Raw genomic sequence first — 14,279 nt, forward strand, 5'->3', positions numbered from 1 at the left:
TAGAAAAAGAAAATAATAGCCAAGTAGTATTCAGACTCCAAGTTCAGAGATATAGATACGGACAAACTGAAAATTGCAGGGCTCTCTTGGTGACTCAGGGTGTCAACGCCATATTTGTGATACAATTTAGACTATAACTCATGTGGTAACTAATGCTTGAGTTATGAATGTTATGAGTTATGAATGTAAAAATGTAAATGTTATGAATGTAAAAATTTTTTCCTGACATTGATTACACCAGGCCCGGAAGCCAGAAAACAGCGGTTTTTTATTTGCATGCTTGGTTTTCATTTGTGTCTTCCTCCTATCAGAGGTCCCTATTTTTGCATTTGACATCTTATCCTTCTTCATCCAAACTTACACGTATAAAATGAGGGGGAAAGAGTCTGACAAGAGCCCTTTCAACCACCCTTTGATACACATGGTTTCTACAAAACCGTATGTATCTACACTATGTGGTCCACTACAGCAACATGGACCACAGAAATATGATAACTTGTGTAATGGGAAGGATATTTGGAAAATACAATGTTTACTCTTCCCTGTGTTTGTGTGTAGATGACTTGCTCATCCTCCCAACAGTGGCTGGGAGACCCTGAGTGAGGGAGAACGGAGAGAAGGAGGCGCCATTGGACCGTCAGATTGTTGCATCAAGAATAAAAGGAAACTCGGGCGCCTGGGTGGCTCAGTTGTTTAAGCCACTGCCTTCAGCTCAGGTCATGATCCCAGAGTCCCGGGATCGAGTCACGCTCCCGGCTCCACAGGGAGTTTGCTTCTCCCTCTGACCTTCTCCTCTCTCATGCTCTCTCTTACTCTCTCTCTCTCTCAAATAAATAAATAAAATCTTGAAAAAAAGGAATAAAAGGAAACTCAATATTCAGCTTCTGGAGTTCAAATAAGATTTGTCCAAAGAAAAGAGATTGGTAAGTAAGGCTGTGTGGAAAGAAAGGATGCTATAATTCTCTTAGTTCTCACATAACAAATCAATACAAATCAAATCAACACATAACAAATCAACACCAGGCCCGGAAGCCAGAAAACAGCGGTTTTTTATTTGCATGCTTGGTTTTCATTTGTGTTTTCCTCCTATCAGAGGGAAGTCCTGGCCATCATGAGTCTTAGGCATGAGACTGCCGTGGTAAGGAGGAAGCTTGTAATCAGAGGAAGGAAAAAGGCGTGTTGGGTCCTTTAGATCTTACACTGCTTTTGGGACAAGGGAGACAAACGGGAATGAGGAGACAGTGGTCCTGACTTCTTCCCAGTTCCCTTCAAGGCCAAGGCTCAGAAGAGAAGGGACATGGTATTAAAACATACAGATCTGTGGGGATCTCCAAGCACCGAAGTCTTTTTTCTTGCTCTGTCCTGGGATCTCTGGAAAGAGACCACCTCGGGGCGGCTAGCCCATCCATCTGGTGGCAGCCGAGGAAGCCACGACTCCCCTCACTTCCTGTGCTGCAAAAAGAGCAGTATCCGAGTCTCCCAGGGAGCCTGTAAAAAGGGCTGCTGAACCAGACTCAACGTGGCCCCACAACAGACTGCCGGGGACCACATGGGCTGCAGCGTAAGGGTCCTCGCCAAACTCAGGGTGGTCCACTGCACCAGGGAGAGCAGCCTCTAGTCAAATTGAGAGAGACCAGCAGGGAAAGCCAGCAGGGCCTGCAGCGGCCAGGCAGACACGGAGTATCAGCCCAGTGGGGCCCACTCAGCCAGCCAAAGAAACCCACATACCGGTTAATGTAGAAAACTCCCGCGCAAGATCAACACGTGATGCGTTCCACATTGCAGGACAGCCGCGCTTCTCCCCCTGCTTTGTCTTCTGCACGAATATTTGTGCAGAATTAGCAAGTGCTACAATGTAACTACTGTATTAATGAAAGGAAGGTCAATTTTCACAATCCCTAGTATTTAGCGTAAATTCTTGGCTTCCCATTTACTTAAGGTCTGTTCGGGATACAAAATTTGAACTTAATGCTAATTACTTGAGCTGCTTTATCAAAGTTGTTCATAAGGTCACAAAAAAGAAGAAACCGAGGAGGGATGCTGTTATATACACTGTGAGTTGAGGTCTGAGTTGCAACACAAAATGAGCCATGTGACTAGGAAAGATGAAAACTCCACAAAAGTTGGGCTTTGATTGAGAATAAAAATCTGAGTGATTATTGTAGTAGTTATTTTGATTAATGTCCATGCTTCAGATCTCAAATCTATAAAAAAAATCTCAATGTACACCACAAAGGTTCAATAATAGTTTGTATATGTCTGAGATGACAGGGTGTTACAACATTTCTTCCGTAAATTTAAGAGAAAGAGTACTGGTAAGTGATGGAGGGATGCCCCTGGGAACTCAGATGATGGCAAACCTATAACAACCACACAAATGCTTCTGCTGACTTTTCAAATGTTGGGTCATCACAAATGAGAGAAGGATGCTGTAGAAGACAAAAAACCTAGCCTGCTGTACTTAATTATAGCTCCTTTAAATATGAGTAGGGTGGTGCATATCATATGCCTTACCTAGCAGTGATTTCTCTAGGACTTCCCACTGGACTCAAAAGTCAAGCCCAGGATCACAGAATGAAGGAGGGCAATGTTTACTTGCATCAAATTCCTTCGTTGGTTTTACCTAAATGTGTCATCCAAGATGCAGAATGAAGAACTCAAAAATCTGTCCTAATACCCTCATTTCCTATGACTAGAAGGCCGTCCAGTGGCATTTTATTAGTATGAGGATCATGGCACAGGATGTAAAGAGAATCTACTTTTATCACCCACTCGTCTCATCAAAAGGAGCTTAGACATTGCTTCTATCCTTCTAGTATAGGGAGTAAGACCCGACAGAACATGAAAATGTGACAAAACCCGCCAAAATGCTGAGACAGAGAACTGGAGTCAGAATGCAGTGTTAGTACCACACAGACCTTGTTCTTCACACTTAGAGAACACGCACCCATCCGTAAAGCACACTCGAGAGAAACGAAGACCTCCACGGGAATTGGCTAGAAAATAGCCACAATTAAAGACTGTCCTTTGAAAAAGAAAATACACAAAGTCTTAGGATACTTGACTTACTAATCAGAGCTCCGAAATAAAAAGCAAAAAGGAAAGAACAAGGGCACATAAGTGGTTTTAATAGTTATGAGAGATACAAAACAGGGGCACCTGGGTGGCTCAGTCGGTTAAGCGTCCAACTCTTGATTTCGGCTCAGGTCATGATCTCAGGATCTTGAGATCAAGCCCTGTGCCAGTCTCCACACTCCACAGGGAGTCTGCTTGAGATTCTCTCCTTGTCCCTCTGCCCCTTCTCTTCTCTCTCTCTCACTCTCCTCTAAGATAAATAAATCAATCTTTAAAAAAGATAAACAAAACCAGTTTGAACTAATGCCTCATTCAGACTTGCCAAATATTTTTTCCAGATACTCAGTAAGGTACTAGACAGTAATAAAAGAATATGCTATATATAATTACTTATCTCCAGTAAACTTTATAGTCTTACTTAGGGAAGTGGCCCCAATCATTGCTAAAATAAATCTTTCCACCTTACACAAAGTCTCAAGTTCAAGGACATCCATTAAGAATTTTTAAAATTAGGTATCGAGACCAGGTGGACTGCAACTGAAAATCAGAGTGAAATATCTGGTGTCTAGAAAGAACAAAACCAAGGATTCAGCTCCCCTTGCAGAATCGTGCATTAGAGGAGCAATTATCTTGGCCTGAATATAGCCCTCACATTTTAATTCACAGTTCCCATAATCTACTCACAGATGATTTTCAAACAGAAATATTATTTCTGTGCTACACTTATTTTTCCCCATTGTTCTAGTTTTCTTCAACATATATCACTAACTTCCACTTCATCTACCTTAAAGATGCTCTGCAGGAACAGGGACAAAAAGATCCCATAAAGAAAGAGAGGACTGAGAATGACACATTAAGGAACCCACACACACAAAAAACTATTTACAAAATACCAAAGTGAAGTAACTAGCATTGATCCTCATAAATAATTTTACATTTAAAGTTAATAGTGGATGATCTAGTAGGAAAAAGAAAACAATGAAAGACACACACACACACACACACACACACACACACACACACACATATATATCCTGATAGCAAATTATCTTCCATAAAAATGTTTTTCATGTTAGAAACAGAAATAATGAAATAAAAGATTTATAAAACCTCTAGAAATTTTGAATTCCTTACAATATGCTTCCCACTTACTAACATGCAAGTTTATAAATAAGTTGTACGCAGAAAAAAATTAAGTACAGGCTTTAAAATGTGTTTAAGCAGGCAGACTTGGCATGTGCGGGGTCTATTTTACTACAAAAGAGCCTATACCTTTTAAGTAAAAGAAGTTCATGTAAATAAAACCAAACACTAAAGTGTATTTTCATAATAAATATATCTTGTACTTAGAAAGTACAATTACATTTCCAACCCTCAGATTTCTTGATAATCGTTCTTTCATGACTCAATAATTGAGTTTCTTCTTCTTCTTTTTTTTAAGATTTCATTTATTTATCTGAGAGAGAAAGAGAGAGAGAGCGTGTGTGCACATGAGTGGGAGGAAGAGAAGGGAGAAGCAGACTCCCCACGGGGCAGGGAGCCTGATGCAGGGCTCGATCCCAGGACCCCGAGATCATGACCTGAGCTGAAGGCAGATGCTTAAAACTGAGCCTCCCAGGTGACCCGATAGAGTTACCTCTGAAAGGCAATCATTTAAGAATCAATGTCCAGCCTGCATTATCTGCATTAGTTTTGTACCCTAATTTAAAGTAACTGTTTTCAATTTTGTTCCAATCACCTAGATATATCTAAAAACTTCAAATTCTTTGTCCTTTAATATCACATCAATGACTAAATAGTCATCCAGAAGTTCTCAATTCTCCATACAGTTGGTATCTTTCCATATTCAATTCTTTATTACAAAAATGGAGTGACATTTGTAACACTTTAATCCTAGTCTATATAAAGATTTTTTTTTTATTTCTTTATTTGACAGAGGGAGAGATCACAAGTAGGCAGAGAGGCAGGCAGAGAGAGAGGGGGAAGCAGGCTCCCTCTTGAGCAGAGAGCCTGATGCGGAACTCGATCCCAGGACCCTGTGATCATGACCTGAGCCAAAGGCAGAGGCTTTAACCCCCTGAGCCACCCAGGCGCCCCCTAGTCTATATAAACAAACTCCTTTCCTGGTACCTATTCACAAAGGGATAGAATAGGCCCTGTAAGACATTTTAATTCAAGGACATAAAAGCATTAGCTTATATCTTTCACATCTGAAAGATCTTCAACCATCACTCTGCTTCCTGATTATTTCATTTAACAACTCAATCTTTAATTGCCTTCTTTTTGCCAATAATTACTATAAATACATGGATTATAAAATATGTGAAGCCAACCTAAAAGGAATTACACAAATATAAGTAGTATTTCCATATGAATCACTAGCAGTAACTTTGACGAATGGCTGACCTTAGATTATATTATAAGCTAAATTGTGCAGCCGAGTGAAAATGAATAAAATTTATCATTTAACATCTATCTAAGAGAATGGCTACTACTTGACAGATCTTAATAATTTAGTAATATTGTTTCATGCCTCATTTAATAAGAAAAGATGCAAAAATTGATTTCTCTCATTTGATTTTTTTTTCTTTTTTTGTGGCTCGCAAAGCCACCACTGTCTCTTTTTGATCGGGGCATAGGTCATGAGAACTTCCAAATATAATAGGTTATAGCACCTACTGACTTTTCTATAGATTCAAGGAAGGACTCTGCCTAGGAAGTTCCTAGAGTCACCAAAATAAGAAATAGTCTTCCCATTATTCTAGCGCTTGTTTCATAGTTTCATTCCCTGGCAACCAGGAGCAACTCCCAAATCATTTCTGACTTGTACATGCTTCCCACCTGGGACAAAGACACTCCTTCACAGCACCATGACAACCACGCCAGCAACACAAGCGCTTGGGATCGTGCAGGAAAATGAAAATCCTGAAAGGAAGCTAGGAGATAAAGGCTTACTATTCCTTGTTTCCCACTGGTAGGAAGTAATTACAAAAATTACTTTAACACAAAGCTTCTGGTGAGTGAATAGTTTGTCATTTGATGGGAGAAGCTTAAGGGCCCAGGGATTAAATAAAAATTATGAAAAGCTGAATGATGTCATCCAAGCACAGCCCCCCCTTTCCCCCCAAAGAGACTGCCTAAAGCAAACTTCTTATGGGTGACAATGCAGACATTCTTCAGAGATGGTCAGGGGTATGTTTTGTTTTTCATCAGAGTTCAGGCTCAGATGATTGATTTAACAGTAGAGGTGAACCTTATGACCGTTTATTGGTTGATTAACCATGCTGTTACCAAATGAAATTTCAAAAACCAGTAAAATACAAAAAAATTTTGTCCAAACTGAATGCACAGAAATGGATGTGATATCCATCCTCCCAAAGCAGAAATCAAAAAGAGAAAAAAGAGTGAAATTCAACTCTTCCCCCATGATGAAGTAGATAAGGTTTTTTGACATGTTCTTTATCATAAGCATGAACAGTTTATGTTTGTTGTTTAATGAAAAGGCTGGTGTTTCTTTGCCAGAAGCCGGTAGGACTATGTGCTATGAACACCTGCCAATTCTACACTGGGAGAGGTTGTTTATATTGCCAAGCGTAAAACTGTTTCCGGGCTTAAAAGAGTAATTCTAAAGCAGAGTGCTGCGTCTGTGATCTTACAATTATTTTCCAACAGTTCTTCACAGTTTCCCACATTTCAAAAAACAATACAACTCCCTTACGAAGAATTAAGGAAAGAGAATCTGTGAACTATATGGAAATGGTTGCGGGTTTGTGTTATTGTTGAATCACAGCATTTATGATCTCAACAGGATCAAAGCTGTGAGTGACTTTTACTGAAAACCCAGATAAATACTTTAAGAGGATAAGGAATCAAAAGAGCTGTTTGTTTTTCATCAGGCGAAACAGCTTAGTGTTCTTGAGTGTGGTAGAAGCCTATTTTCTGCTTTACGTTTAGTTTTGTGTTCGTGTTTTGAGGACACAATGTCTTCCTCTCCCATAGCGATAGGTAGCAGATATCTTTAATGGGCTTCCCATTCTGTGCAAGCAACACCTTCTGATTCTTGATATGAACTTGGAAAAGAGAGAGTAGAAAGCAAGCAAAGACACTCTGAGCATCCACGAGACAACACCTGTCCCCTGACTCCAAGCAAACCTCTACCCATCCCTTCCCCACCACGGGTGTCAGGGCAATCGTTCGCTGACTCTGACACATGGTTATGAAAATAGACTGTGCATTTTTTATTCACTCACTTTTCCGATGGATCTTTGAACTCAAATATCCAAAATTATACCCCCTTGTCATCCTCCATCAACCTTATTTCTGTTTCTCATTTTAAATACCTGAATTCTGGAAAGAGAATCTTCTCGTCTTTCAGATTAGTACTCTGAGTCATCCTTGTTCACTCTCTCTCTCCACCCCCGAGATATACGGCATCAAATAACCCCATCGGTTTTACTTCAGTCTCAATCCAATTTGGCTCCCTCTCTCCATCTCACTTTTATCACTTAGTTCAGTACATAATTGGTTTTAATTTAGAACACTTGCTCCAAACTATGGAAATTAAATGAATGTCAGTTCTGGGTTGCTAAGCTGACAAAGCAACACATGTGGCCGGGCGATTATGGAGACAACTGGCAAAATACAGCAGAATGTTTATTTATAGGGGACCCGCTGGTGAAACTCTGTCTGGATGATTTGCTGTCAGGGAAATTTATGAAGACCGTGGCCCTCAAATGTATTTCTAAGTACCTCTTATGTATTTTAATCTTCTTCTAATAACTTATTGAAGAAAGACCACTTGTGTCTCCTACAATAATATCCTGAGTTGATCCAGACAAAGCACTATTTCATACGATACTGTAACTTTCATTTATAAATCAATATACCGTCTAAACCTAGAATCTGTTCAGTCCTACATTTTAGAATGATGGAATAAGGTATAAAAATATATTCTTAATTTCACTTGGAAAGTATGTAGTCCACGAAAAAGCTTGGCTCTCGGTCTTGGGACCAAGAAGGTAAAAGAAGAATTTCAAAGTTATAATATAGTACTTAAAGTTCTGAATCTGAATCTCTTTTTACCCTAAAAAGACATTAACATTTCTGAAATATATGGTTATAATTTAAGAGTCACAAAAGGAAGTAATTGATAATCACTAGCAACTCAGTTCAATCAGAACTTCATAAATAAGAAAACAGAAGTTGTTAAGCTCATACTAAGGTTTATCATAGAACATTCTATGTTATATATTAGGTGAAGTTTTAAAGTAATTTTGAATTAAGAAAGGAACCCCTCCTCCTTTGACTGATGATTGCTGAAAACCTTTCCAAAATGTATTTTTTGGCCTACTTCAACTATAAAATAATCTTCTACTCATAATTGAAAAATTAAAAATAAAGTCTTCAGTTCCTGCTTAAAAACAACTCATTATAAAATCAGAGTTAAGTCAAGGTTGATGCTACTTGATACGTTAAATAATTTTCTAAATTAATGTCCCAAACTGCCTAAATCTCATCTAATTCTTTTATTAAATTTATACACTCTGACTTCTAAATTATTTTTCCTAATCTAGTCTCTAAAAATGCAATAGGTATTAAACATAGTATTTCCCACAATTTTCTTATTCCAACTGAAAAAAAAAAATCTCTCCTTCTCTGTAAATATTAGACTACTAAAAAGTCCCAGAACTGATATTTATAGAAATGGATACCCTCAGGGACCGAAATAGAGCAACAGAGTAAAGCCTGGTGAAACTATAGGTGTGACGGAAGGAGCAATTGGGAGGAAAGTCACAGTGCCTTACGGACTAAGGACATTCCAGTCCTCTACTACAGTTCTATAACATAGGGGCTACACTTTACTAAAAGATACTTAACCACGGCCTCACAAAAGATATTAGATATCATTAACAATTAAACTAAAGAAAAAGTATTGGAGGGGCGCCTGGGTGGCTCAGTGGGTTAAGCCTCTGCCTTAGGCTCAGGTCATGACCTCAGGGTCCTGGGATCGAGCCCAGCGGGGAGCCTGCTTCCCCCCCTCTCTCTGCCTGCTTCTCTGCCTACTTGTGATCTCTCTCTCTGTCAAATAAATAAATTAAAAATCTTTAAAAAAAAAATACTGCATGCTACTATCTATCTTTTCACATAACCAGTCTTCTGATTTAGCATGACATTTTTAAAACATGAAAATACAAATGAGAACTACTAAGAATGTATTCACAACATGAAGGCAGGCGATGCCTAACTGTTCAACTTTAACTAAAACTCCTAACGTGTAAATCTTTGTACAAAATTATTATCATTAATGATTAATAACAATAACAGCTAGCACTGATTGCCTATCTACTACTATCGAGGGCTACATTCAACAATCTGCATATATTATTTCTAAGACATTATAATTGTGCAATGTATTTGAGTTCTTTGCTCACAGATAAACTGAGGCTCAGACAGTTGAACTACTATTCTAAGGTCACAGAACAACTTGATGTTTCAGAGCTATTACTCCCCTCTGCCTAAATATTCTCTTCCAATTACACCACAGTGACCCTCGAGGACAGGCACACGTTTCACAGTATTGCATCTATTAATTCAGTGCTGTTGCTTCAGATCAGAAATTTCTCAAAAACTCTTCAGGCCAAGTTAATTTAAAATTTATTTTAAATTGCACTATTCCATTAGTATGGCACATTAAAGGAAACGTGGTATCTGAAAATCAAACTAGGTAATAACTCTCAGGAGCAAGAGATCATGAATCTAGAATCTAGATGGTCAACTTAAGATTATTTATATTCCCGACATTTTCCCTGGGGGAAATTTCTATTATCTCTAATCAGATAATTGGCCTGACATAAGGAAATACAGACTTTTTGAAATTTGGTTAAAAAACATAAATTCTCAAATTCCCTTTCTTTTCCATTAAGGGAACTTCTATACCCAACTTATAAAAATATCTCTTTAATAACAAATTAGTTTCAGATTTCATTAAAACACACAAAATTAGAAAAGCTTTAACATGCCATAATTTAATTGACTTGAGCGGACCAGCCTATTTTGAATTAAAATTTGGCAGAATCATTCAACTCTTTCTCTCCCCCATATTGTAAAAAGATTTGCAAAATAGACCTTGAAGTCACATAGCATTTGTATTTTCAAATGTGCCTACCACATATCGATCTCTTTGCCATGTCAATATATCTCATTTTAAAGGTCTGAATAATATTAATAACTCATAATTTAGATACTTTTAGAAAGCAAAAATATTTTGAAGTTTTCACAGAAGAGAGAGAACAGGTAATTTTAATGTGAAGCCTTAACAGAAATCATAAATAGCAAACAGACTGTCAACACAATAATGCACTGGAATAAAATAATAATAATATCAGTAACATTATATTCCGCTATGGGTTTCAAAAAAGGTGGGCCAAATTTCATGACTTATGAGCTTCTTTCACTACCTCCATATTATGCAAAAGCGCATGATTATCACACTCTCTTAACCGATTTGGAGAGTTGTTTTCACGGTATCTTAAAATTATGGTTAATTGTTAAGGCTTGTCAAAGATACCTACCTCTGTACTGGCAGTCGTGGGACACGTTTCCGGAAGCCCATTCCACCGCTGATCTCTTGTAGACAACATGAATCCTTCCATTTTCTTCCTCCATCTGTTTACCTCTCTCCAAAGGTTCAATGAAATACTCATCATCATCACTTTTTATCATTCCAGCCTAGAGAAAGCATAAAATGTGTTAATTAAAAAAAAATTTAAAAAAGATAAAGTATCCATCATCTTTAGCTCACGAGTACCTTTTTATTTTTTTATTTTTATTTTTATTTTTTTAAAGATTTTATTTATTTGTCAGAGAGAGAGAGCGAGAGAGCACAGGGAGACAGAGTGGCAGGCAGAGTCAGAGGGAGAAGCAGGCTCCCCGCCAAGCAAGGAGCCCGATGCGGGACTCGATCCCAGGATGCTGGGATCATGACCTGAGCCGAAGGCGGTCGCTCAACCAACTGAGCCACCCAGGCATCCCTCACGAGTACCTTTTTAAATTGCAAGAATACAATTTGTGAAAACTCGTGCTTTTTCTTTCACTTTTGGCTATAAATTTCACATGGTTAAATAATTCACATAAGATAGAAATTCATAAATGATAGGAATAAAATAATTCATATAAGGTATAATAAGAACTTTACATAGAGTAAGAATAAGAAAATTACACAGTGTATACACTTCGTTAGACTGCAAAAGAAGTGCATTTATATATTCTACTTGGTATTTTATCTCTAAAAGAAATCTTACAGGGGAAATAAACTCAATAAACATCTCCAATATCCCATAATCACCCATTGTGGAGCTGCTGCCCACGCGTGGCTAGTATTTTTTTTAAGTCATTTACATTTTCCTTCCATACCACTACGGTAAGAGAACAATGAGTTCCTTTAAAAAGCCTCTTTAAGTTTCAGTGGAAATACTGCATTTCCAATATTTATTAATTTGAGGAACTAACTCATATTTGTCCTATCTTCATCTGACACTTGATGATTTTATACCTATTTTTCCCTCCTCCAAGCCCCATCCTTCATTAATTAATTTTTAATTAATTAATTAATTTTTTCCTTCCCTACTAAAAAAGTTATGCTTGCATTCATTAATTAATTTTTTCTGGCTGTTCCATCTTTTATTTAGAAAATCCCAGGACTGGGGCGCCTGGGTGGCTCAGTGGGTTAAAGCCTCTGCCTTCGGCTCAGGTCATGATCCCAGGGTCCTGGGATCGAGCCCCGCATTGGGCTCTCTGCTCAGCAGGGAGCCTGCTTCCTCCTCTCTCTCTACCTGCTTCTCTGCCTACTTGAGATCTCTGTCTGTCAAATGAATAAATAAAATCTTTAAAAAAAAAAAAAAAAGAAAATCCCAGGACTATGCTCAGTACTATAGCTGAAGAGAAATGATGTCTTTTGTCCAAAATTTGCTCCTCATTAGGTATCAGGTCCACATTATAGTCAAATAGTTACAGCTCACGTTTCCAATTTAAAGGTCATACAGTAATATATAGTATGAATTTAAGTTTTTGTGCTTTTTATTTGAAAATTAAGTTGGAGAAATAATGCGTTAGTGTGGGAATTTTGATTATTTTGGAAACACATGTTGGATCTAGAAGTAAGCCCTATTTTTCTTCTGAGGCCCTTGGCTTATTCTGTATTTTCAAAGAGGAGATTACTGGCTCTCAGGAAACATGGGCTAGGCCTTGGGGATGCTCATCCTTTCTAGCTGTTGATCTAACAGTTCCACCACTCTCTGCTGAGCAGCACAGAAATGAAAGGTAGGTACACCTTCCCATATGGCACTTGTTTGCAACAAATATGCTTGACTGTAGCTTTTCTGTTGCATTCGACTCTGTTCCCTGGTTTCCATTCTGACTTCTTCCCCCTGGCACGCCCTATGCCCTCCTTCCCTGTGTAAGCGTCACAGGGAGGTCTTAGAAACTAGGGTGCCCCCCCACCCACTTCTGCACTCACCCTGATGCTATGCACAAAACAGTCCTTGATTTGATGTGACCACGTCTCACAAGAAAACACGGCCACAGCTCCTTCACTGTGCTTAGCCCTTACCCTCCTGAAGAAACTTCTAGCTTTCCCTGAAAAGAACGCTGAGCTAATGGGCATTGGATATTCATGCTGACCTTTGAGACCTAACTCCCATTTTTGGAGTTGTTTTCTCATCTGGTCAATCACTCTTCCTCTACTCCTCTACGGTGAAATGCAGTATTTTTTACAAGGGGCCTGATTACTCTTTACCCTTCAGAGTTGTTCCTACTGTCAATGGATCTCCTCTACAAATAGAATTTCCAACATTCTTCTCATGCTTTCCAGTTGTCATTTTAATCTCTTTAGCATCGGTGCTCCATTGTTATATCTCTTTTTACCAGTAATTTCAACATCATTATTTTTGCCCTTCTCAGGCACGTATGGCTTCATAACATTCATAAAACACATTCAGACTAAGCACAAACACAGTTCCATGTCCAAGGTTTAAATGCCCAGGCTCATCACTACTGCCAACCATCGGTGATAAGCAGTATTAACTGGCTTTATCTTCAAAACACTGGTCTGTTGACGTGCGTTTAAGTTTACAAATTGAGCTTTATCAGCAGGGGGCTTCAGTATTCCTCTTTATTCTAGTCTTTTCTTTGCACCAAATTCATCCAGTCACCATGTTCTTACATTCTTATCCCATCCTTCTATTTCTACCACCACTTCCTTAGTTACAGACCTTATCAGTGCCCATGTGGATTACAGAAACTGCCTCCTATCTTGAGGCATCTCATAAATCATAATGTTTCTCCCAGAGCAGTGCCTAACTATAGATGGAAATAGTGACCAGTGAAACAAGTCTGAGCACTGCGCAACGGCTCGTGGGGACACTATGGCTAGTGATGGCGAGGCAGTGAGGATTAGCTCACATGCCTTTAAAAAACATTTCTACATACCTCCTATTGCAAATATTCAATTCCCAGTCCCCATGATATTACTTTCTCCACTAAGCCAGATTCCATTTCCTGGCTCTCTTTTCGCAGCTGGCTGTGAACCACGTCACTGTATTCTACCCAGGGAAGTAAGTGGTAGTGGTAAATACCAAGAATAGGGCTATCATAAATCCTCCCACGTGGGCTTCCTTAGGCTGTTTCCATTATGACTGGGCAAACATAGGTAACACAAAAATTTAACACAGCTAAGCCTCTCCCTTAGAAGGCAATGAAAATTTAAGCCAAGTAGAGGTGATCTCAATGGCAAGGCGAGGCTGGGTCACATGACCCCTGATAACTCCGTGGTCAAAAAACCTGAGAACCTACCCTTTTATTCATTAATTTAAGTGAAGTTTAATTTAAAAAGTACCTTATCTAAAGCACTATACTAGACATGACAGTAAATAAAAGCATCTCAAAGATAGGGTCTGTTTGCCCTCTAGTTTAGGGCAATCTAGTCAAATAAACAAAATATACACCTACAAGTATTCAGTGAGGTATGTTACAGAAAGTCCAGAAAGTACGTGATAGTGCCCTTGAGACTCAAATCAATGAGATTTTCTTCCCCTACAAGTTTACGGGACACATAGCAAGTTGTCAGTAGGAGCTGTTCATTCTATAATCAAAATGACCTTAAATCTATTTCAACTGACATCTCTCTAGTCCCCATGGGGACTTCATTG

At 38.7% G+C, this 14,279-nt stretch overlaps 1 protein-coding gene across 1 annotated transcript in view; it reads right to left on the bottom strand.

The window, feature by feature from the left end:
- ADAMTS3 (ADAM metallopeptidase with thrombospondin type 1 motif 3) overlaps window positions 1–14,279 on the bottom strand; it is a gene marked incomplete at both ends in the record, with an annotated part of 249,908 nt that overhangs the window by 124,654 nt on the left and 110,975 nt on the right. The window contains one exon of the mRNA XM_080796379.1: window positions 10,647–10,803. Within this exon, the coding sequence (XP_080652505.1) occupies window positions 10,647–10,803 (157 nt within the window). The remainder of the gene's footprint in view (window positions 1–10,646; window positions 10,804–14,279) is intronic.

This window comes from Martes martes (genome assembly GCF_963455335.1).
Source record: "Martes martes genome assembly, chromosome: 2".
NCBI classification, from domain to species: domain Eukaryota; kingdom Metazoa; phylum Chordata; class Mammalia; order Carnivora; family Mustelidae; genus Martes; species Martes martes.